At 50.1% G+C, this 23,952-nt stretch overlaps 1 protein-coding gene and 1 pseudogene across 1 annotated transcript; one reads left to right on the top strand and one right to left on the bottom strand.

The window, feature by feature from the left end:
• Window positions 1-7: 7 nt before the first annotated feature.
• LOC133238866 (ubiquitin carboxyl-terminal hydrolase 17-like protein 6) lies at window positions 8-2,235 on the bottom strand. Its single transcript, XM_061402461.1, has one exon. It carries the CDS (start codon window positions 2,060-2,062, stop codon window positions 461-463), a length of 1,602 nt encoding a protein of 533 aa, XP_061258445.1. The 5' UTR covers window positions 2,063-2,235; the 3' UTR covers window positions 8-460.
• Window positions 2,236-18,046: 15,811 nt separating this feature from the next.
• LOC133238865 (small ribosomal subunit protein uS2-like) lies at window positions 18,047-23,196 on the top strand (annotated as a pseudogene).
• Window positions 23,197-23,952: the final 756 nt, after the last annotated feature.

Raw genomic sequence — 23,952 nt, 5'->3', positions numbered from 1 at the left:
TCCGAGATCTTCTCCTTGCTCGGCTGGCTGTGAGCGCTCTGTGAGGCGTCTCCAGGCCGCGTCACTCACCCGAGGCCAGCGGTGCGGCCAGGGAACGGAGACGGGGAACGAAAGGCAAACCCACACCCAAAGTCCCATCCCGAGAGGACTCTCCCACCCTCGCAGAAGTGGGAGGCCCTCGGACCGTGCCCAGGCCCGCTCATGCACCCCATCACCCCATCCTCTCCAGCGACTTCCCAGCAGAGCCAGCCCTCCAGAGCTCAGCCGCTCAGGCACGAGCCCGTCCCAAGTGAACACCGAGACCCCGGGCACACTCCAGGCCCCGCTTTTTCCCAGGAGGCTGCATCACGCACACGGCCGAGAGGAACTCGCTCCGCGTCGGAACTCTTGGTGCGTCACACAGGGCGTGCCCCACACAGCGTGTGCCTGGGCGTCTGCACGCATGTGCGTCAGAGCCGACCTACCGCCACAGCCCCAGAGACGGCCGCGGCTTCTTGTTCTTCCCCTTGGTGGCTCTGGCCCTCCCGCTGGCACAAGGGCCGTTGCCGACGTTCCTCGGCCCCGGAGGCGGGGTGTCCGTGCTGGGACGGTCGAGCCGCTCGTGCTCCTGTTGGGGCGGCGTGCGGTTTCTCCCTCCTCCGTGTTTGGACTGGTGAATCACGACTGCGCCGGCCGGCAGGGCAGACGGGACCTTCCGCAGCTCCAAGGCCGCCTTCGGTCGGCTGTGTTCTTGCAGGCGTCTCCACTGCTCTAAGCTCATCCCTTCGACCTCTGTGTCCCCCGGGGACTCCTCCGGCCCAGGAGCTCTGCCGCTGGCGTCTCCTGCAGGCTGCCCGGGGTCTGTGGGGTCAGCCCCGACGGCGGCCGCTGCCCCTCCCCCAGCGCCCCCTTCCCACGCACCCTCCCGGGCGTAGAACAGGACGTAGGCGCTCTGGCTCAGGGCAGCGGTCTCGTCACAGGCGGTCACCTTGGCATCGTCCATCTTATACCATTGGCCGTTGCCCGCTCGGACGTAACAGAAGTAGTGTCCTCGCTCACAGCTCCACCCGGAGTGCACCAGCACGGCATAGAGCACGTAGCCCAGTGGCCCTGCCTTCCGCTCGGACGTGTAGGGCTGCAGGTCCAGGCACTGGGGATAGCGCACCTCCTGAGCCCTTTTGGCCCCGCTCACCGGTGTGAACCGCTTCAGCACCAGCACCAGGACCTGGGAGGTGCTGTGCAAAGTCAACCTCTTGGTGGCAGGCACCTTCCGGAGACAGACGCCACAGTCATAGGCATTGTCCGCGTCCAGCTTCTCGGGCTTCACCAGCTCTCTCAGAGCTTGCTCCACACTCTGAGCCGCCGTGATATCCAGGCTGATGTCCAGATAAGGGTCGAACGTGTCCGAGACACCGAGGCAGCGGAGACACTGGATCTGAGACCTCCAGGTCCCGCCAAAGATCTGACGGATGACGGTGGTGTCCTCGGAGGCATGGCCCGACGGCTGGGATGCACTCAAGCACCCTTGCTGCATGGCATTCAGAGTGAACATCAGAAACTCGTGGGCATCTTCCTGCTGGTGTCTGTGGAAGCCCGCCAGCAGGTCCTTGCGGGGCCGGATCACCTCTCCCGCGTGAAGGAGGGCTCGGGTCACGTGAGCTCGCATGGCACAGAGCGTGCAGGCGCTGCGGGCCGCACAGAGGGTGGCGTGCTGCTGGGACACCATCCAGCTGGCCAGGGGCGGCGTGTGGCTCAGACACTGCAGCGCCGCATTCACGTAGCAGGTGTTCCCCAGGTTCTGAAGCCCAGCCCCCACCCCCCACGGCCCCTTCCAACTCAGGGCGCCTTTCTGGCCAGGCGTCAGCCCTGCTGACCCAGGAGCCAAGTCACCCCGCTGGGGACGCCCAAGCGCCGGCGACGGCCCCTCAGGGACAGAGGGTCCCCGAAGGGCATCCGCACCAGCGGCGCTGGGCCCACAACCTTGCCCTCCGGGGAAGACGTCGAAGGGAGACGGACACACACCGCCCCCGTGCTCAGAAGCAGCCCCCGGGGCTCTGCACACAAGGCCCACGAGGGTTTCCATCTCCTACCTGCAGCTGCACGCCGACGCCTCCTTCCCTCAGACGGTCCGGCTCCAGAAAAGGGCCTGGGCCCCGCCCCCTCGGGCCTTTGGGGGCTTCCCCACAGCCCCACCCCCGCACGTGCAGGCTCCTCATTGGCTGAGGCGGCCGAGGGCGTGCCCACTCCCACTCCCGCCATCCAGCCACCCACACTTTTCTCGGGAATTCCCTTGACGAGGCCCCACACGCACTTCCGACCTGACCCCCTGGACCAAAGGGCTCAGGATGCAAATGATTCGGGGGCATTGGGCCTTCCAGCCTTGCCCGCTAGAGATTCACTGCGGGGCTTCCAAGTTCAGCACACAAATGCCGGCTGCACAGGACTTCCGTGGGCTCACCATTCACATCCTAACACACGTGTGGAAACATATGTCTGCCCACCGAACCTCTCCCCTTTAGGGGTCTCCCGACCCCAGACCCCTGCCTGAGGACAACCCCTCCCCGGACAACAATAAACCCTTGCCTCAACTTTGCGCTCCAGCGAGGTCCTCCCCAATTTCTATGCGTTCTCACTGGACACTCTTCTAGCGTTCAGGGTCCTAGCACCAAAAGATGCCAGCAGAGTGCCACATATGCTTTTCTCCCTTCAGGGCCGTTGCTCAAGACCCAAAGCGAGCTCATTTAGAAAGGCATAGGCTTCCTGCAACTTTGGATTCATTTCTGCAGCTCCTTTTCTCTCTCCGCTGCCCTTTTTTCTTCCTTTTCCTTCTTCCTTTATCATTTACTTTTTTTTTTTTTTTCCTGCTTGGTGTTTTAGGGGTTTTTGAGTTTTTTTTTTTTTCCATTTATTTTTAAACTTTTTTTTAAATTTTGTGTTCATTTTGTTATTTTTTTGTTGCTTTTATTCTCTTTCTCTCTTTTATATACACTAGTTGACTCATACAGTCGTCTTTCGAATTCCGGGGCTCAAAATGCGGTATAACTCAAGGTATAAAAAAGGTTTCCCTCCTGGAGGAGGATGACTCTTGCTGTCCTTCTCGGTGTGTGACATGTGTGTTTGTTGGCTCTCCCGTCCTGGACATTATGCTTGCCTTCCAGGACTATGGGGGTTTGACCGTCCACAGGTTTACCATAGCTGGAGTGTTGATTCCGTTGGTCCTTACTAGGAAAGAAGGGCCCTGACCCCGTTTACTTCCTTAGCCTATTGCACCCCTCCCACCTCCCGCTCCCCCCATCCCATCCTAGGAGCCTACCGCTTTGTGCTTTATGATCCAAGTGCTCACACCCTTGCTGTCCCCTTACCTCCTTCCCATGGCACAGAGAAACGAGATCAGCCAGGATTTTTCTCTCTTTTGCACGGATTTCGCCCAGCATAAGGCCACCTTCCCTTTCCCTCTGTCACGCCACCCCAATCGACATTCTCCTCCTCCTCCTCCTCCTCCTCCTTCTTCAGAGGGTGTGGATGGGGCAAGCAGTAAGTCCATTTGAGACGATGGGGCGGAGGAAGATGCGTGGTGATGATGAGGGCGGACTGTGGGTGGCTCCGCTTCCTCGTGCAGGGCACGCTTGTTCGTGTTCTCGGGGGAAGATACTGCTCATCATTCTTTGTCCTCTCTACGTGCGGAGGGCATGGTGCGGCGTAGGTAGCCATGCGGGGGAAACAAGCCATCGGAACGTTCTCTGTTCCTTGCCACGCCGACTAGCGCAGTCAGGAGCCAGAGTTGGCCCTCGAGGTCGGAGATGTTACATCGCAACTTCCCGGTCTGCCGTTTGATGGAGGGTTTGGGGTTTGAAGCCATCAGCCAAGCCAAAGAAAGAAAAACGCAAGAGGTGGTCGATAAGGGGCCTCAGGTGCCCCTCCAGCGGGTCACGGGCCCATGAGGCAGTCGAGAAAGCAGCTAGGGGAGGACAGCTTCCCCACCGCCCCAGGCACTTTGGAGGCCGGCCGCATCTCCTCGCGTCCAGAGGCGTTTGCCCGGGGCCCAGCTGGATGAGACTGCCAGACAGGACGGGCAGAGTCGGAAGTCCAGTTGTCTTGCTATCACAATCTAGGGTAGGCTCGGGTCTTTCCTCAGTGCGGGGAGGACCTTTGCTTTCAGAAATGAACGTTGCGCGACATGTCTCCACTCAGGCACCGGTGCGATGCTGGTGGAGAAGTTTCTTTGGGACTGGTTGGGTTGCCTTTCTCCCCTTGGCCTTCGTGTTGGTGCTGGTGGTGCTGGTGGTGCTGGTGGTGCTGGTGGTGCTGGTGGCGGTGCTCATGGCCTTGTGGATCGCTTCTCCTGTTTGGCACTTGGAGCTTCTCCAGCGTACTCCTTGCACCGGACATGGAGCCCCAGGGATCTTTGCGGACGAGCGTCGTGCCGGGGACGCGCGCATCCCCGCCTCATTCCTGCCGGACCCTCCGCCAAGTAGCACGAGGCCTCCCAAGGACAGACACCCATAAAGGCTGCTTGCCCGTCTTCTCCCCGGACGCCTCTCGACGTCTGGGGCATTTTCGAGAGCCTGACCGGCCGGAAGGAGACGGTTCATGGACCTGCACCCGCTCTTCCCTGCCCCCCGAAGGGCTCCGAGATCTTCTCCTTGCTCGGCTGGCTGTGAGCGCTCTGTGAGGCGTCTCCAGGCCGCGTCACTCACCCGAGGCCAGCGGTGCGGCCAGGGAACGGAGACGGGGAACGAAAGGCAAACCCACACCCAAAGTCCCATCCCGAGAGGACTCTCCCACCCTCGCAGAAGTGGGAGGCCCTCGGACCGTGCCCAGGCCCGCTCATGCACCCCATCACCCCATCCTCTCCAGCGACTTCCCAGCAGAGCCAGCCCTCCAGAGCTCAGCCGCTCAGGCACGAGCCCGTCCCAAGTGAACACCGAGACCCCGGGCACACTCCAGGCCCCGCTTTTCCCAGGAGGCTGCATCACGCACACGGCCGAGAGGAACTCGCTCCGCGTCGGAACTCTTGGTGCGTCACACAGGGCGTGCCGCACACAGCGTGTGCCTGGGCGTCTGCACGCATGTGCGTCAGAGCCGACCTACCGCCACAGCCCCAGAGACGGCCGCGGCTTCTTGTTCTTCCCCTTGGTGGCTCTGGCCCTCCCGCTGGCACAAGGGCCGTTGCCGACGTTCCTCGGCCCCGGAGGCGGGGTGTCCGTGCTGGGACGGTCGAGCCGCTCGTGCTCCTGTTGGGGCGGCGTGCGGTTTCTCCCTCCTCCGTGTTTGGACTGGTGAATCACGACTGCGCCGGCCGGCAGGGCAGACGGGACCTTCCGCAGCTCCAAGGCCGCCTTCGGTCGGCTGTGTTCTTGCAGGCGTCTCCACTGCTCTAAGCTCATCCCTTCGACCTCTGTGTCCCCCGGGGACTCCTCCGGCCCAGGAGCTCTGCCGCTGGCGTCTCCTGCAGGCTGCCCGGGGTCTGTGGGGTCAGCCCCGACGGCGGCCGCTGCCCCTCCCCCAGCGCCCCCTTCCCACGCACCCTCCCGGGCGTAGAACAGGACGTAGGCGCTCTGGCTCAGGGCAGCGGTCTCGTCACAGGCATTCACCTTTCCATCGTCCATCTTATAACATTGGTCGTTGCCCTCTCAGACCTAACAAAAGTAGTGGCCTCGCTCACAGTTCCTCACAGGAACATGGTATTTTCAATACTCTCTGCCTGAATTTTTCTTGAAGAAATGTAAAATTTTAGTAAATTTTTCCCAATGAAATAAATCTTTTTTAAGTAATGTAAATCTGGCTATATTAGTCTCAATAATCTCAGAATAAACACAAGGACATCAAATATTTATTCATAATTAAAATTTTTTAAAGAATCAGGTCATTTACATGATATTACATCTGCATGACACATTGACATGTTTGATTCCAGAGTTGCATTTTCCCTTAGGATCAGGTGGTTGCTTTAGCCCCTCCTTTGTGTGTGTGTGTGTGTGTGTGTGGCTTGAATGATTTCATGCTTCCCTATTCTTGCCACCCTGGTGTTGCTTAGAGACCCTGGATATTTTATGAGAGCAATGGCCACACCACACTAAGAGGCCTAACCCTGTCTCTGTCTTGTGTCTTCAGGAGCTCAATGCATACAAAACGTGTATGAAAGGTCCAGATGTGAAAGCTCAGGCTTCCAGTTGATTCACACCTCCTATGTAAAGGGAATTGTCTTCTTCTACCCTCATGGGCATAATTGGGGCCAGATGTGAGGACAAAGTGTGCGATGGGTTCAGGTGCAAAAAATCAGTTATCCCCTTGCTTCATACCTGCGGTGCAAAGGGAAAATCCTTCCTTTGGGAAAACAGCTCAGAGCTCATAGAGACAAGGGCTGCCCCCTGCAGAGTGGGGCCAGTAGCCTCTGGTGGGGAAGACTGGGGTGATGACTGACTGGCTGGGGGCTCCCAGGATGAGGCAAGAGGCTGAGGAGCCCAAGTCTGCAGAGCCAAGGTCATACCAACCCCTCCTTGGATCTGCGTCTGTCTGAGTGGAGCAGTGACTTTAAGGGGCTAGGATGCCAGCTGCCTGCCTGGAGGCCACAGGAGGAGGAGGCAGAAGAGCAGGCGGTGTGGCTCCTTTTGATTTCTGAAGACACTTCTTTCTGGCACCAGGTGCCAACCTATGGGAAAGATTGTATTCTTTTTATAAAACTGCTTTAGCTGTTCTAATTCATTTGCCTTTCCATCTCAGTTCATTTAAAGAGAAATGTACAAATATATATTTTTTTCTTTAACACCGGTGGAAATCCTATAACTTGGCTATTTTTATCCAACAATTCATCATACAGATCTTTCCAAGTCAGTACCGACACAAATTTCCTTCCTAGATCCCTCTTAATGGCTGTTTCCTGAATGTTCTGTTTTTATACTGAGTGATACTAATATCAACAATCTTAGTACACAAGTATTTGCACAAATGTTCCTCCCACGCTGAGTTGTTATCATTGGACCTTCCGTGTGGAATATGAAAAGGTGGATTTATGGCTGTTTATCATTCATTTCTTTGATAGCTTCTGGACTTTTTTTTTTTTTTTTAATGTTGTATCATGATTCCATTCTTTTTATTCCACAGAATAAAAATCATTCATACATGTTTTTACCCAATCATTTCATGGTTTCAGTTTTACAGTCCCCACAGTCTAAGTTTCACTAAATTCCTAAGTCCGCCCGGGAGCAGGGACCTGCCCTCTGGGGCCGCCTGGGTCCCAGCCTAGGGAATCGCTGAGGAGCGCGCCTTCTCCCGCAGCTGCCCGGGGAGGTCTTCCCAGCTCCCGTCCTCCCGTCTGTTGTCTGGGTCTCCGCGCCCTGCCTGGCCGCCGGGCCTGAAGCCGGCTCCCAGCCCGGCTTGTCCCGGGCGTAAGAACGGCCCCCGCTGCGCTCTGGCCTCCCAAGGGTAGGGGTCCGCCCGGGGCAGTGTCGGGAGCCACCCAGCGGCCGCCGTGAGCCGGTCCCTTCCTGGGGAACGTTGGCGACTCCCGCGAAGGCTACGGTTCGGCCACCAAGCCCGGGGCAGAGCTCCAGAGGCCGGGGTGACAGCGGAAACGTTCCCGGTGTCATGAGACCCGGGAAGAGCCTGCTGTTGCCGGAGATTCGGGCTGCAGGTCGGCGGACAGGGCAGGCGGCGTCGGTCGGTGTCGGTCGGTGTCGGTGCCCGGCCCGGTGGATCAGCGCGCCGCGGGGCCCCTTCTGCCCGCGGGCACCGCCGGAGCAGCTGAGCGCGAGCAGGAAAGGGCATGGCGCCGGCGTCGCGGGGTTACAGCCTCTCGATGTTTCCCACTCGCCCGGAGGTGCGGACCACACGGATGCACGCAGACATGTCCAGTCTTCCCAGCCTCCCCCATGGACACCGATAGTCCCGACTGACAAACGTGTGTCCTTCCCCGGAGAGGGCCGGCCCTGGTGTCCAGAACAGGAGGCACCGCAAGGGACCACGGGCCGCCCGTCCTCCTCCCCAAAGGGCGCCCGAAAGCGCTTCCTTGCCACCTTGGGGGAACGGTCGTCCCGCTGCCTTCGCGGCGCTGAGGCTGCTCCCAGGCGGCCTCGGTTCCCGGTGACGTGCTCAGGACTCCGCAAATGGGTTTCCTGCGGGTCGGGCTGCATCTATTCGAGGGGCGGGCGCCCGGCGTCCCTTCTATTCTCCTCGGGCTCAGGAGTGGAAAGGATGGTGTCTGTGTGGAGGTGCTGTGTTTCCCGGGTATGAGACGCGGATACATCTGTGCGAGGATCACAAAGCCAACAGATTGGTGGCTACTGTGGCGAGGTCGACCAGATGGCCCGACACGTTGTTGGGGATATTTGTTAATATATGTGGTGTAATGTAGGTATTTAATGAGAAATCTTGAAATTAACTATAATGAAAATCATCATTATCATTGTTACTCAATAATAATGTAGTTATTACCTTTGTTTGCAGTTAATTTAAGAAACACTGTTTCAAGTTTATCCACAGAGTATCCAATTGAAGACGACCAGAGAAGGATGTTGAAATGAACTTTCTTAACACACTGGGAAGTTGGGGAACCTCTCCTTCCAGCTGCGAGGTCCTGCCCTGCAGCAGCCGACCTGGAAAACCAGACCCCAGCCCCTGCAGCAATGGGCTCCAGGATTCAGTGCGTGGTCAGTGACTGTCACCTTCCTTATTTTCCTTCCTTTCAATTTAGTACCAAATGGGGGAAGCCAAATCTGTCATCTAAGCTGTCACCTGGGACGGCCCTCTTCCTGCCAGCCTGCCTCCGGCTACCCCACATTACACGCTCTGAGCAGGACACGCTTTCCCTCTTTCCCACCAGAGCATGTCCCCACTCCTCTGTGTGCCCTGAGTCTCAGCCTAGGCGAGTGGTGCTGGCTGACTCCTTGCTCTGGAGACAAATTCTGAAGAAACAGTGAAGGATCGGGAAAATATCCTGGAGTAGGAAATGGCCACCCACTCCAGTATTCTTGCCTGGAAAATTCCATGAACAGAGAAGCATGGCCATCTGCAGGCCGTGGGGTCACAAAGAGTCAAACACGACTGAACATGCACACACAGACACAGGCATGTTTGTTTATGTCTACAGAGCTTAGAGTGAGAACCACATAAAGCACTGAGGATAATATGTGGGTTTTGTTGTTTTTGAAAAAAAATTCAAATTAATCATTTTAAGTTGAGATATATATCATATACCAAAAAATTCTCCTTTGAGCACTATATTTTAGTGATTGGCTATTTGTATAGTTGTGTAGCCATCATCACTATCTGATCCAGAATATTTTATATTTTATCTCCCTACAAAGACACCTAGTGCTCCTTAGTCAGTTTTAATTCCACATTCCTCACTCTTTCATCCTTATGGAATTGCCTATTCTGTGTATTTCAAGCACATGGGTTTGTACAGCTGTGACCATTTAGGTCCTTTTTCTTACACAGTGTCATGTTTTTGAAGCTTATTCATATTTTATCATGTGACCCAATTTTTTGTTTGACTTCAGAATTTTCCAAATCTTTAACACATGCACACATGCACACACACACACAGACATGCTACAGTTTTTTTTTTTTTTTTTAATGTGGAAAATACACAGAGGTCCAATGTAGCCATTAGAACCATTTTATGCAGACAGTTCCATGCCGTAAAGTACTGCCTTCCTGTAGGCACTCAACCTGCCCACCAACGCAGAGCGGCCAGCAAGCACAGAGGATGGCAGCCCAACTGTGCTGCCCATTGTCAGAACCCCCACAGCACCCACCCAGGCCAAGACTCAACAATATTTACAGCTCCCCATGGCCAAAGGAGAGCCCATCTGTGCCAGGGAAGGGGGCGGTGGCCAAGGGTGAGAGACAGGAAAGGAGAGACAAGTGGGAAAGTCCACAGCACCTGGTCTTTCCAGGTGGTCTTGCAACCAAGTACTAGCCAGGCTCAACCTTGCTTTAGCTTCTGAGCTCAGAAATTACCAGGGGCCTTCATGGTGGTATGGCCCTAGGTGATGGCAGCCCCAACCAGGCACCCCAGTACCCTGTGCTGTGGGGCCCTGACATGCCAACCTCACCAGCCCCTGTCAGAGCCCTGGGGTGCCCAGCATCTGTGGGCAAACTGCTCCTGACACATCCTTCAGCCCTGTGGAGGCCCAGCCATCAGGCTGTGACTTGGAGTTCCCAGGAGATGGTTATCACTCAGGGTACGTGGCCAGTGGCAATAGGGCCTGACCCTCTGGAAGTGAGTGGAGAAAAGCCCAGTGCTCTAATTCAATGCTGTCCTGGCACCAACTGCGTGTCTCTCGCTGACATCTTCACTGCTTCATCCAGATATTGCACGTACCACTCGTGCTCCAGGCGGGATTCTAGGGGCAGCCTTCACGGGGCTGCAGCCTTTCAGTGACCAATCCCAAGTGCCGATGCCTCTGCCTCTGGGCCTCACACAGGGAGTACCGCTGTCAATGCTTAGGGATAAAACAGCAGATCTAAGACGCTGAAGACTTGTCCTAGGTCTGGCAAACAGCTCAGAACTGAGGTCTGGTAGCCTTAATGCTGTGACCTAAGACCACACCATCTGCCAGCAGACATGTCAATCTCCAGATAATCAGGGTCAGATTGATTAAGTACAAAGAGGGACAAGTGTGTCATGTTGGGAGGAGGGAGGTGGAAACAGCACCCCTCTGCCTTTGTCTCCCTCCTTCCAGCTGCCCAGGGGCCCAGCCACCTCCTCAATATCCTGTGTTCACATATTGTTCTGTTTTGACTCAGACAACATGGAGGGTCCCTGCCCCTCAAGTAGTGATTCTCTCAGTTTTAAGGGGTACAGTCACGAAATGTCTTCCAGTGTACAAATAGAGAAAAGATAAAACTCACCCAGACCACTGGAGTTCCATATGAGGTGAGGGTGATATAAGGTCCCTTGAACTTCTATTCTGGAAAGAGGGAGGGAGGAGGAAGAAAAAGCTAATCTTCAGTGAATGTAACCTTCACATGGACTCTGTGTAGTCATTTTATCTGTACAGCTCTTCAGTCATCATAACATTTACTCAAGGTCTTTTCTCTTTCTGGTCTGATGTTCTCATGGAGCTCACAGGCTGAAGAGGTGCTCAAAGTGAGAGAGTCAGTTCCTAGGCAGGTTGATAAGAAGTCTGGGGGAAGCCAAGGAGAGAGGGTCTGGAGTTCTCAAGGAGGAGGAAAGGACAAACATCTTTTTCCCTCTACATTCCTTAGTCTTAGTCACTTAAAACATTTGTTTTTCTTTCTTTCTTTAGGCCCAGAACTGACGATTACACAACTCAGTTTAAACTCTGTGAAAGAAAGTGAAGCTGCTCAGTCATGCCTGAATCTTTGCAACCCCATGGACTGTAGCCTACCAGGCTCCTTTGTCCATGGGGTTTTCCAGGCAAGAGTACTGGAGAGCGTTGCCATTTCCTTCTCCAGGGGATCTTCCCAAGCCAGAGATCCAGCCTGGGTCTCCCCCACTGTAGGGAGATGCTTTGCCATCTGAGCCACTTAAACTCTGTACTAGGGATCATATAACAACCATGTATCCTGCTTGAGGACAGTTTCTCCTTCCTGAGAACCTTCCGATTAATCCTGATATCTTAGAATGTATATTATGGGAATGGGTCTGGTAGGATCTTTCTGTTAAAATCTAATCCTGTTATCCTAAAATGCTAATTGTGGGAGTGGGTCTGGTAAAACTTTCACAAACTTGAGACATTCTTTTGATTTAATGTAGAAACTAATTTAAAAAGTATATACCTCCCTTGCTAACACTAGCAAGGGGGGGCACTCCCCACCCCCTTCTGCTGTCCATGTCAGAAGCTTTCTCTGACCTTTTCCCACTGTCATAAAACTCTGCTACACAAACGCTCTTGAGTGATCAATCCTGGTCCCTGGTCCTGAAGCTAAATCATCTTCGGAGATCCTGAATCTGACATCGTTCACAGTAAGCTCGATTGAATCTATAACAATCTCTTAAAAGCCAAATATAATCCTAAAATAAGCTATGCTGTTGCTAAGTCACTTCAGTCGTGTCCAACTCTGTGTGACACCATAGAAGGCAGCACACCAGGCTCCCCCGTCCCTGGGATTCTCCAGGCAATAGCACTGGAGTGGGGTGCCATTGCCATCTCCAAAATAAGCTATATGCCCTATTAAAATAAAATTCAACTGAGTAAAATTTTAAAATCTTAGTGCCTTTATTTAAAGATTTATGAATCAGGCAGCATCCAATTTAGCAGTTAGAAACTCTGAGGAGTTGCACAAAATAAAAGACTTTTATAGGCATAAGGGATCAGGAACAAGGAAGTTGTACTGGGCAAAGAATCCAACTTGTTACTGTGAGGTTACTTTCCATTAAAGGCTGGAAAGCTTTCTCAGGCAGATGACTTAACTAGTGATAATCAGAAGATTCCTGGCTGACTGGTTCAAGATTTCATTTCTGGAAGAGCCAAAACTGCATTTACGTCATCTATTTTGCTAGCATGGTTCCTAACTAGGCAACTCCTCTGGGGCTGTTGTCTTGTTTTTAACAGTCCCCTGGGGGGCAGCAACTGCTGGTTCTTCCCAAATGCTGAGAGCGCATGTGCTCTGTGCCAGGCCTGTGCTGGGGGCAGGGACCCAGCCACAACACCTTACAGTCCTTGACATTCAAGAGGAGAATAAGACAGAAAACCACCACACTTTAAAAAGAAAGGATTCTGCTGCTCCCACAGAGCTGACACTGTGGAGCGAGACAAGGAATAAACAGAACAGCTTGTAGAAGAGTCAGCTCCATGGAGTGAAGGGCGGGACACGGCACAGCAGGAAGAGAGGAGCTGGGGCAGTGGGAGGGCGGGGAGGAAAGGAGTCCTGGGACAGAGGATGGATGGGTGACGAGCCCCAGCGGGTGCAGACAGGGCCAGCCCTGGTGCCGTGAAGGACCGATGTGGTAAGGGCAGGAGACATGGGGGAGCTGTCACCACAGATGCACATGGGGATGTGTCTCTGAGGAGGTGACAATTAAAATGCGCTCCGAGCCACTGTCCCCTTCCCTTGTCACCCAGAGGCAGACACCGAGGATGGCCACTAACATCACGTGCACCAGCCAGTCCTCAGCCTGCACACCCAGCTCACTGTTCCTCCTGAGGAGTCACAGTAAAGGTCCCTGTACCTAATTCCCTTCCCTCAATCTGCGGACAAGTCCGGTCCTTTCCCGTGTGGCCCAATGGTGTGGCCTGTCCCTCCTCTTGGGAACTGTAAGTCATCAACTCTCTTTTCGAGGACAGTTATCTCCTGATCTGTTTGCCTTATTATGCCTGCAATTTCCTACTAATACACTATATTTTAAATTAGCCAAGAATGACAGTACACTCTAGACACAGAGTGTCTTAACTGAGCACACTCAATTAAGTGTGGACAAATGGAGAATGATCTAGGACACTTCCCACGATGTCCTCAATCAGTTTAATGTTTGATTGTGCGTTAAGCGGTGTTTTGTGTTTTCCTGCCTGGTTAGTTTCCTCTGGGTCAGCTGTGCTTTCTTTCACCAACTCTTTCTCCCGGCAAAATTACTTCCAAGCACAACTGAAATTCAGAATATGTTCAAATTGTTCCCTACAGGGAAAGCATCTTAGAGCAAAACTTACTGCAGCACTGATAAGGCGTCATGTCTTTCTCCAAGTTGGCTAAGAACGAGCAGAGTAGGAGTTGTGTGGTTAGTCCCTCTGTTGTGTCCAGCTCCTTGTGGCCCGTCCTTTGAGAGGAGCCTGGCAGGCTACAGACCCTGGAGTCCCAAAGACTTGGACACAACTGAGCCACTATATATTCTTCCGGATTCTTTCTGGTTACAGGTCGTCACAAGATACTGAGTACAGCTCCCTCACTACACAGCAGCTCCTTATGTCACCTGGTGTACATACAGCAGTGTGTGCGTACTGACCCCAAACTCCTAACTCAGGTAACCATAAGCGTGTTTATAAGAGTCTGTGACTCTACCTCTGCTTTGTAAATAAGTTCATCTGTATCATTCTTCAATATTCCACATATGTGATGTCATACGATGCTTGCCTCTTTCTGTCTGACTTCACTTAAAGTGAAATCACCATGTTCATCCATGTTGCTGCAAATGGCATTATTACATTTGATTTTATGACTGAGTAATTTTCCATTGTATATATATTCCACATCTTCTGGAGCAAGCACTTCTTAGACTGTACAGCTTGACTTACTTTAAAGAAACAAAAATTGTGAGGAAACCTAAATTTTTTTAGAGATGGAGAATTTCTCTGCAATGATTCATATATCATTAATCAGCATTTAATGGATTAGGAGACCAAGAATAGTAGGTAAAATTGGTGTGTCGTTTTGTTTTATGTCACTTATGTCAAGTTCTCATGCTGCTGCTGCTGCTAAGTTGCTTCAACTCTGTGCGACCCCATAGACGGCAGCCCACCAGGCTTCTCCATCCATGGGATTCTCCAGGCAGTAACACTGGAGAGGGTTGCCATTTCCTTCTCCAGTGCACACAAGTGAAAAGTGAAAGTGAAGTCACTCAGTTGTGTCCGACTCCTATCAGGGTTAAATTATGTTCACAAAATACAGATTTCTTCTGTTCGTCTATTCTTGATTCTCTAAAATTATGTGGTGCTTTTGTAGTCAGTTGTTCTTTTCTTGCATAGCCTTCACATGATTTTCAGAAGTAATTCTTGAAAAAAATTTTATTTTATAGCCTTCCTTGCTTATTTTTCTTTTGTTACAGCTGCTTTAAATATTGGTCTTGAGAATTCATATTTTTCCAGAAAGTAGTCAATTTCTTGAATATTCTCGTATATTTGCAGTGTATATAAAGGGGTTTATATTCATTTTTGTGGGTGGGTATGAGGTAATATGAAATATACTTCGGACCTCTTGTCTGACACAGGACCCCTAAGTGTCTTGAAGTTTCCTGGGTGATAGAAATGTCTTTTGGCTTGTTTTCTTTGTATGATTCCTGAAAGTGTTAATTTTGCTTTTTCCTGGTAGGAAATGATTACCTTCATAACAGACACGTTTGAGGATTATTGCTAAGGTTTGTTAGTAGAATTCTATGTGCCCTTTATTTTAAGGCTTGTGATTAGTTTCATCTCTCTCTCTCTCTCTTTTTTTTTTTAGTTTCAGCTCTAATATTTGCATTTTCCATCTCAGTTGAATGCCCCATATATTCAAGGAGGTTTCTTCACTCTGGCTGGTGAGGATTCTCCGCCTCACATGAATGTTGCACATTATTCAATGCATTCAGTTCAGTTCATTTCAGTTGCTCAGTCGTGTCCAACTCTTTGCAACCCCATGAACCGCAGTGCACCAGGCTCCCTGAGTTCACCCAAACTCATGTTCATTGAATCGGTGATGCCATCCAACCATCTCATCCTCTGTCGTCCCCTTGTCTTCCTGCCCCCAATCCCTCCCAGCATCAGAGGCTTTTCCAATGAGTCAGCTCTTCACATCAAGTGGCCAAAGTATTGGAGTTTCAGCTTCAGCATCAGTCCTTCCAGTGAACACCCAGGACTGATCTCCTTTAGGATGGACTGGTTGGATCTCCTTGCTGTCCAAGGGACTCTCAAGAGTCTTCTCCAACACCACAGTCCAAAAGCATCAATTCTTCTCTGCTAAGTTTTCTTTATAGTCCAACTCTCACATCCATACATGACTACTGGAAAAACCATAGCTTTGACTAGACGGACTTTTGTTGGCAAACTACTGTCTCTGCTTTTTAATATGCTGTCTAGTTTGGTCATAACTTTCCTTTCAAGGAGTAAGCATCTTTCAATTTCATGGATGCAATCACCATCTGCGGTGATTTGTGAGCCCCCCAAAATAAAGTCAGCCACTGTTTCCACTGTTTCCCCATCTATTTGTTGAGCTATTTCAAATCCTAAAAGATGATTCTGTGAAAGTGCTGCACTCAATATGTCAGAAAATTTGGAAAACTCAGCAGTGGCCACAGGAATGGAAAAGGTCAGTGTTCATTCCAATCCCAAAGAAAGGCAATGCCAAAGAATGCTCAAACGACCGCACAATTGCACTCATCTCACACGCTAGTAAAGTAATGCTCAAAATTCTCCAAGCCAGGCTTCAGCAATACGTGAACCATGAACTTCCTGATGTCCAAGGTGATTTTAGAAAAGGCAGAGGAACCAGAGATCAAATTGCCAACATCCACTGGATCATCAAAAAAGCAAGAGAGTTCCAGAAAAATATCTATTTCTGCTTTATTGACTATGCCAAAGCCTTTGACTGTGTGGATCACAACAAGCTGTGGAAAATTCTGAAAGAGATGGGAATACCAGACCACCTGACCTGCCGCTTGAGAAACCTGTAGGAAGCAACAGTTAGAACTGGACATGGAACAACAGACTGGTTCCAAATAGGAAAAGGAGTACGTCACCCTGCTTATTTAACTTATATGCGGAGTACATCATGAGAAACGCTGGGCTGGAAGAAGCACAAGCTGGGATCAAGATTGCCAGGAGAAATATCGATAACCTCGGATATGCAGATGACACCACTGTTATGGCAGAAAGTAAAGAGGAACTAAAGAGCCTCTTGATGAAAGTGAAAGAGGAGAGTGAAAAAGTTGGCTTAAAGCTCAACATTCAGAAAACTAAGATCATGGCATTTGATCCCACTCAATGCACAGCTCTCCAGTAATAATTCTTTCCTCAAAAGTTGTTCCTGCCCAGCCTTGGGAAATTTCACCTGCGTGTGATCAGATGACAGAGACTCAATGGGCTCATTAGGCACTTGTAATCATTCTTTCTGTCTGAGTAGCTCTCTTTTAGATGCCCTGCCCCACACATATCACCTTCTGCACCTCCCTGGCTCACTTGTGTTCTCAGATCAGGGCTTTGCTGGGCTGCATCTGGGTTCCCCTCCCTGTACCTGCAACATGGAAATTGCCTGAAGGCAGACAGCCAGGAGTTTTCAGATGGATTTGTGCATCCATCTTCACTCTAGGAACTTAGTCCTGCATGGCCTGCTGTCCAGGATCTGAAAACAGTTGTTCCCAGTATTTTGTTCAGCTTTCTAATTACCAGTGCCAGGTGAGGAAGTTCAGATACTGTTCCTCTTAAAGCTGGGAGTGGAAGTCACATTTTATTTTTACAGACACTCTTTGAATCAGTAATTCTAAATCAGTTAACCACATATGTTTGAAAGTATCCTTTGCTTCATTTTCTCTGTTTTGCTCTTGCAAATGTAAAAACAAAACCAAATATCAAGAGACACATTAAAACAGGTTTTGTTTTCTGCTTTTCCTGGTTGAACTTTATGCCAACAAATCCTAGGTAAGAACTTAGGAAGCTGCAGTAAGTCAAGGCACCAGCAAGATCACAGGATCTGCAATCAACAGGGATATTAATGGTACCAGAGAGCCTTTTTTTTCTTTTTGCCATGCCATAGGAGGTGGATGAAGTAGTTGAGGGGCTAGAGGGATCCCAGGACCTTAATGACACCAGTGAGCCAACTAAAATACAGGAGGCTGAGGCCAGGTATAGCATGTTTGGCCAATGTGAGCTGAAATATATTTAATTCTGAATTTCCAGAACCATAACCTCAAACAAAATGTTCACCTTCTTCTGATATTCACATAGAAAGATTGCATAGAATTTTTTGCGTAGAAATTCTACTTCCTTGTCCATCAGCAGATGAATGGATAAGAAAGCTGTGGTACATATACACAGTGGAGTATTACTCAGCCATTAAAAAGGATACATTTGAATCAGTTCTAATGAGGTGGATGAAACTGGAGCCTATTATACAGAGTGAAGTAAGCCAGAAGGAAAAACATAAATACAGTATACTAACGCATATATATGGAATTTAGAAAGATGGTAACAATAACCCAGTGTATGAGACAGCAAAAGAGACACTGATGTATAGAACAGTCCTATGGACTCTGTGGGAGAGGGAGAGGGTGGGAAGATTTGGGAGAATGACATTGAAACATGTAAAATATCATGTAAGAAATGAGTCACCAGTCCAGGTTCGATGCACGATACTGGATGCTTGGGGCTAGTGCACTGGGATGACCCAGATGGATGGTATGGGGAGGGAGGAGGGAGGAGGGTTTAGGATGGGGAACACATGTATACCTGTGGCGGATTCATTTTTATATTTGGCAAAACTAATACAATTATGTAAAGTTTAAAAATAAAATTTAAAAAAAAAGAAGAAGAAAAAAAGAAACTGAAGAAACAAAAAGTTATGGCTTGGGAATACATGCTGCAAAAAATAAATGCAAATAAAAGTAAAAAAAGAAAGAAAAAAAAAAAGAAATTCTACTTCCATGGAAGAAAGCCACTAGGAAGATTGCTTGGAGAATTTAAGAGATGTGTGGTTTTTAGGTGGAGAAAGAGGCAAGTGTGGTTCAGAAACGGAAAGGGGTCTGTGCAAACCCAGCAGGCTCTCTTTGGTGGAAGGCAGGCCGTGCACTCACTGCTCCTTCCCCCTTTTGCTGAGATCACTTTTATCATGTTTTAGGTAGCTCCAATGAAAACTTCAAGTACAGGGGCTTCCCTGGTGGTCCAGTGGTTAAGAATCTACCTAGCAGTGCAGGGGACACCGGTTCAATCTCTGGTCCCCAGAAGATCCCTCATGCCACAGAGAAATTAAGTCTGTACACCGCAAAGACTGAGCCCAGGCATCCTAGAGCCCAGCGCTCCACAGCAAGAGAAGCCACCAAAGCGGGAAGCCCAACCACCCAACTAGAGCACAGGCCCTGCTCGCTACAAGTGGAGAGAGCCTGCAGGCAGCAAAGAAGACCCAGGGCAGCCAAAAGGAAATAAAATTATATGTAAACAAAAACCCCTTCAAGTACAGTGACTCTCAATGGCTCAAGTAACTCCTGCTCGATGTTCTCAGCACACCGGCGTATGGGGTCTACAGGACCCCCCTCGTCCCGTGAAGGCCCAGAGTCTCCATCGACCATGTGTCTCCACCACTGTGCTGTGCCGTCTCCCCGCTCTCCTCTGCACAGAACTGCTTCTGATGGTGTCACTCTTTAGGCAGGGGAGTCATTCTTGTGAATCACCATCTAAGAGTTAATATCATCTCACCTGCAATTTTATTTCTATATTCCTTAAAAGGAGTTCCTTAAAACCCCAACTGTATTCCTTAAAAGAGGGTTTTAACACAATCTTGATTTGAACACCTATGTTTTTATTTATCAACTTTGATGTCTCCTTCACTGTGTCCTGTGCTCTGGCTCAGCCTCTCTCTCGGCCTCTGCTCTTGGCCTCTCAGGAAACAGCGTACAGGATGTGTTAGTTGCATCCGCCCTCCCTCTCACTGGCTCTTTTCCGTCCTCCCTCATCTCCGTGACATGTGTAACTCTGTGCACATCACTATCACCTGACACCCTCCCTCCCTTGGGAAGCCTGTTATCACCTTCCTGCTCCTTTCTCTGCTGCCCCGTGTGTGTCCCTGCCCGACACTCACAGCAGCCTCACAGCAGGCGCTCTCCCTCACTCTTCTCTCCAGAGCTCCTGCTGGAATTTCTGGACACCACCTCCCAAGTATTAACCTCTGACTCTGACTTCTCCTTCCCTGGTGGGCCCTGTAGCATCTTCCCCTGAGTGAAGACCACAGATAAAACCTAAATTCTCCTTCTTCCCCAGCTACCTTAGACTCCCCTGTGGATGTCTCCTTCTCATCCAGGCTCAGTGATTCAATATCATCCACGAACCATTTTTCTATACTCAACCATCTGGCCGTACTGATACCATCTCCAGGGGAGTGGGTGGAGCAATGATGGGCAATGTTGAGATGGCAGGTAGAGACCAGGCCAGGCAATGAGGGCGTGAGAATGAAGGACAGTGCTAAGAAGAGGAGCAGATTATAGAGAAGTCACAAGGGCAGAAGAGGTTGGAGAATGTTTTTAAAAACAGATCAGGGAGAAATCTGGGAGAGGAGAGGTTGAGTCTTAAGGAAAGAGAAATGATCATTGCATAGCTCCTCGGGGGCGGGGCGGGGAATCCAGCAACGTACTAGTTTACCAGCAACATCCTATCAGATGCTACATTTCAGTTAGAAATACTTCAGGCTACAAATCCATTAGATTTGTAGGAATTCCATATGCATTAGAAATTGATACATTTTCCTGCAATGGAATAAATTAGGCTAAGGTTATGCATTACATTGTTTATTGTGATGTCAAGATGTCATTTTATATTAGTGTTTATTCCAATGTGGACCAGTAAAGCATATTATAATACATCATCTATTCAGTGGACTGATTTGTGGAAAATAGTGCCCCAAGAGAGAATATTCCCCAAGATATTCTCAGCTGAATATAAGCAAGATACCATAAAACACTGTGCACACTGTGTGACCATGTATGGTTTTAAATGTGGTTGTGCTCAGTCACTCAGTCACGTCCCACACTTTGTGACACTATGGACTGTAGCCCACCGGGCTCCTCTGCCCATGGCGATGCTCCAGGCAGGGATACTAGAGTGGGTTGCCATTTCCTGCTCCAGAGGATCTTCCAGACCCAGGGATTGAATCTGAGTCCCTTATGTCTCCTGCACAGGGAGGTGGGTTCTTTACCATTAGCACCACATGTGGGGTGAAGAAGAAATAGATATTCATAGTTGCTTGTGTATCCATAAAATGACATTCTGGGCCTTCTCTCTTGATCCAGGGGCTAAGACTCTGCACTCTCATTGTAGGGACCTGAGTTCAATACCTTGTCAGGAAACTAGAACCCACAGGCCACAGCTAAGAGTTCCCATGGCAAAGGTCCCGCGGGCACAGCCAAATAAATACTTAGAAAAAATAAATAAACCTCCAGAAGCTATTCCTGAGAAACAAAACACGTGGCTGACTGTGGAAGCAGCAGGGCCTTGACAAGAAGGGAGGCGGTAGGAAGAACAATGTAATATGAAGTATTTTATATTTCTAGGTTCTTGAATCTTGTACATGTATTATAAGTTTCTCAGAAATGCCAAGACATTATAAAAGAATTTAAACCTCTAAAGAATAAAACTCACAGCGTTATTTCTACAAACTGAATGAAAGTCAAGTTTGTTTTATCAGAAAGATTATCTGGCTTCTCTAAAACATCTTCTCAGGCTTTTCCCACGCTACCCACACAGTGGTCCATAGGGCACTGTCTGGATTCTTGTCATAACGGGAAGTGAATCTTTTACACTATCCTCGGTCCTTGATGTCCGGCAAATGAAGGACGACGTCATCACGTTCCTTGCAGCAGGGGCCCACTTAGGTGGCACCGACCTTTACTTCCCAACGGAGCAGTACATCTACAGAAGGAAAAGTGACGGCGTCTACACTAGGAATCCGAAGAGAACCTGGGAGAAGCTTCTGTAGGCAGCTCATGCCATCGTTGCCACTGAAAACCCAGCTGCTGTCCCTGCTGCGTCCTCCAGGAACCCTCGCCAGCGAGCTGAGCTGCAGTTTGCTGCCGCCGCTCCTCTGGTCAGCCGCTTCGCTCCTGGAGCCTCCACTAACCAGACCCAGGCAGCTTCCAGGAGCCAAGACTCCTGGTGGTTACGAGCCCAGGGCTGACCGCCGGCCTCTCCCAGAGGCATGTATGTGAACTTCTTACCATCGGTCTGTGTGACACGGACTCTCCTCTGCACTCTGGAGACGACCCATTCCCGGCAACCAGGGAGCTGTCGGTGGGTCTGACTTGGCGGATGCTCACCCGGGAAGTTCTGCCCGTGCGCGGCACCGTTTCCTGTGAACACTCTTGGGAGGTCGTGCCTGATCTCTACATCTGCAGATTCTGAAGAGATTAAAAGGGAAGAGCAGGCGGCAGCTGAGCAAGCTCTGACCAAGGAGGACTTCACCGTGAATGGGTCACTTCAGCAGCTGAGTGCAACGCTACTGGATCTGAGGTGCTGGCCTAGTCCACAGGCGGGCAGCAAGCTCGCTGCCTACTCCGCAGATCCCCCTGAAGGCTGGCCTGCAGCGCCCACTGCTCAGGCCACTGGATGGGTAGGCACAGCACTGCGTGGGCTTCAGCTATTCTTTCACAGGCTCTTTTCTTGGGTGGGGGCTGTGCTGGGTCCTTGCTGCTGCACAGGTTTGCTCTGGTTGCGGTGAGCAGGGAGCACTCTGGTTGTGGTGCCTGGCCTTCTTGTTGCAGCGGCTTCTCTTGTTATGGAGCGTGGGCCCCAGGGACCCCAGGCTTCAGTGGTGGCAGAGCGTGGACTCAGGAGCTGTGGCCCCCAGGCTGTGGAGCACAGGCTTGATGGTTGTAGTTCCCAGGCTTAGTTCCTCTGAAGGCACATGGTATCTTCCTGGACCAGGGATTGAACTCATGTCTCCTGCATTGGCAGGATTCTTTACCATGAGCCATTATGGAAACCCCACAAACTCTTAAAATGGAAATTGATTGACAGAAAATAAGCAGTTTCTAAATAAATAAATATATCTACTCATGAGGATGTTCTGTGACTTTTGCTGTTTTCCTTTCACATAAGAGGAAAATTTCCTAATTCATAATTCGTTATGTTCTTCCCTCAAACAACATTTGCAACTGCTAATTTTATTAGCTAAGCTTGATCCAAGTTTTAAAATACTTTTCTCCCACTTTTCCCTATGCACTGTACATTCATTATCAATTGAGATAATACTTTATCATTGTTCAGTCACTCAGTCATGTCCAACTCTTTCCGACCCCATGGACTGCAGCACACCAGGCTTCCCTGTCCTTCACCAACTCCCAGAGATTATATTTATATACTTCATATGGATAGGAGGATAATCAGTTGACTTCATACTTGAATTATTTCTCTGAATCTGACATATTAATATGCTAGTAAGATATAAAACACTTGATTGACTTCAGCATAATAAAAAATAACAGAATCAGGTGACCATATCTGAAGACTGATTATAAAAGCAGCAGCCATGTTGATGAGGAGCAGTGACACATGGGGGGACATTTTATGCGGTGAGAGAGGGGCGCTGGCCTCAGGGATTTAAAGGGCTGCTTGAAAACAGACAAACTCGGCTCAGTGGATGGACCTCCTGGGAATCACTTCCCAGGGACACACAGGACAGAGTCCTGAGCATCCTGAGTGCCCACAAGGTGGTCTGAAGCGGTGGCCAGGGCACCCCTCTGTGTATCAGTGGAGATGGTAGCTGTATTGTGTGTCTGTACGAGTCTGTATAAGGTGACCCTGCATGCAGAAAAGCAAATTTGACGAAATGGCAGAAGGCCTCAGCTCTAATATTAAGCTCTAATATTAAGATCTTGTCTTAAATAAATTTCTTTCTCCTCTCAGCTTCTCCATCTGAAAGGAGTTACTCTTCATGAGACCCATTCTCTTTTAATTCCCTTCTTCAAAGCCTCAGATTTTGTAGCTTTTTTTCATTAAGTATCTTTCCACGTTTATTCCTCAGACAAGACAAGCAAGAGTAAATGTTTATTACTGGACTTTAAAGATAAACAAGTACTTTTAAAATCAGACTTTCCAAAAGTTCTAAATTTATTATGTTCTCACTTTAGTATCTTCAATCCTAAGCCTATAATGAGCATTTTTACTTGATTCAGACACAGCTCTGGGGAGTGAATTGGTGGCGGGACTCCACAGACCCGTGGAATTCTGAACTCTTGACAGTTAGATCTCTTTTTACAGAAGTGTTAGCAGCCAATGGAGCAAGGCACATATAGTGCCAGATTACAGGGCTGACAGCGGGGAAAAGACAGTTTATTGATGGTAGAAAAGATCTGCCTTCTGACAAGCAGGCGCCTCTCATGGTGAGGCAAACTGGAAGTGCCTGCAGACGCAGAGCCCCATGTGCTTGGAGAGTGATGCTTCAGCCACACCCGTTATCAGCGCAGCCTTCACAAAGGGGTCCTTCCTTGACCTGACTCGTGCTTCCTGTTTCTTTAACTCCCTGTGCTTCGGGGCTGCTCTGCTGAGTTGGACTCCCCTTTGCTTTTCCTAGATCTCCTTGGGGCCTTCTCACAAGGCCCGGCAGCAGGCAGGAAGCAGC

The sequence above is a fragment of the Bos javanicus genome, chromosome 25 (genome assembly GCF_032452875.1).
Source record: "Bos javanicus breed banteng chromosome 25, ARS-OSU_banteng_1.0, whole genome shotgun sequence".
Classification (NCBI taxonomy): Eukaryota; Metazoa; Chordata; class Mammalia; order Artiodactyla; family Bovidae; genus Bos; species Bos javanicus.
The sequence above is the reverse complement of the archived record's forward strand: the minus strand, read 5'-3'. Positions and strand labels throughout refer to the sequence as shown.

Excerpts from the sequence above, each read along its gene's own strand:
- LOC133238866 (XM_061402461.1), bottom strand. The coding sequence starts at position 2,062 with ATGGAAACCCTCGTGGGCCTTGTGTGCAGAGCCCCGGGGGCTGCTTCT.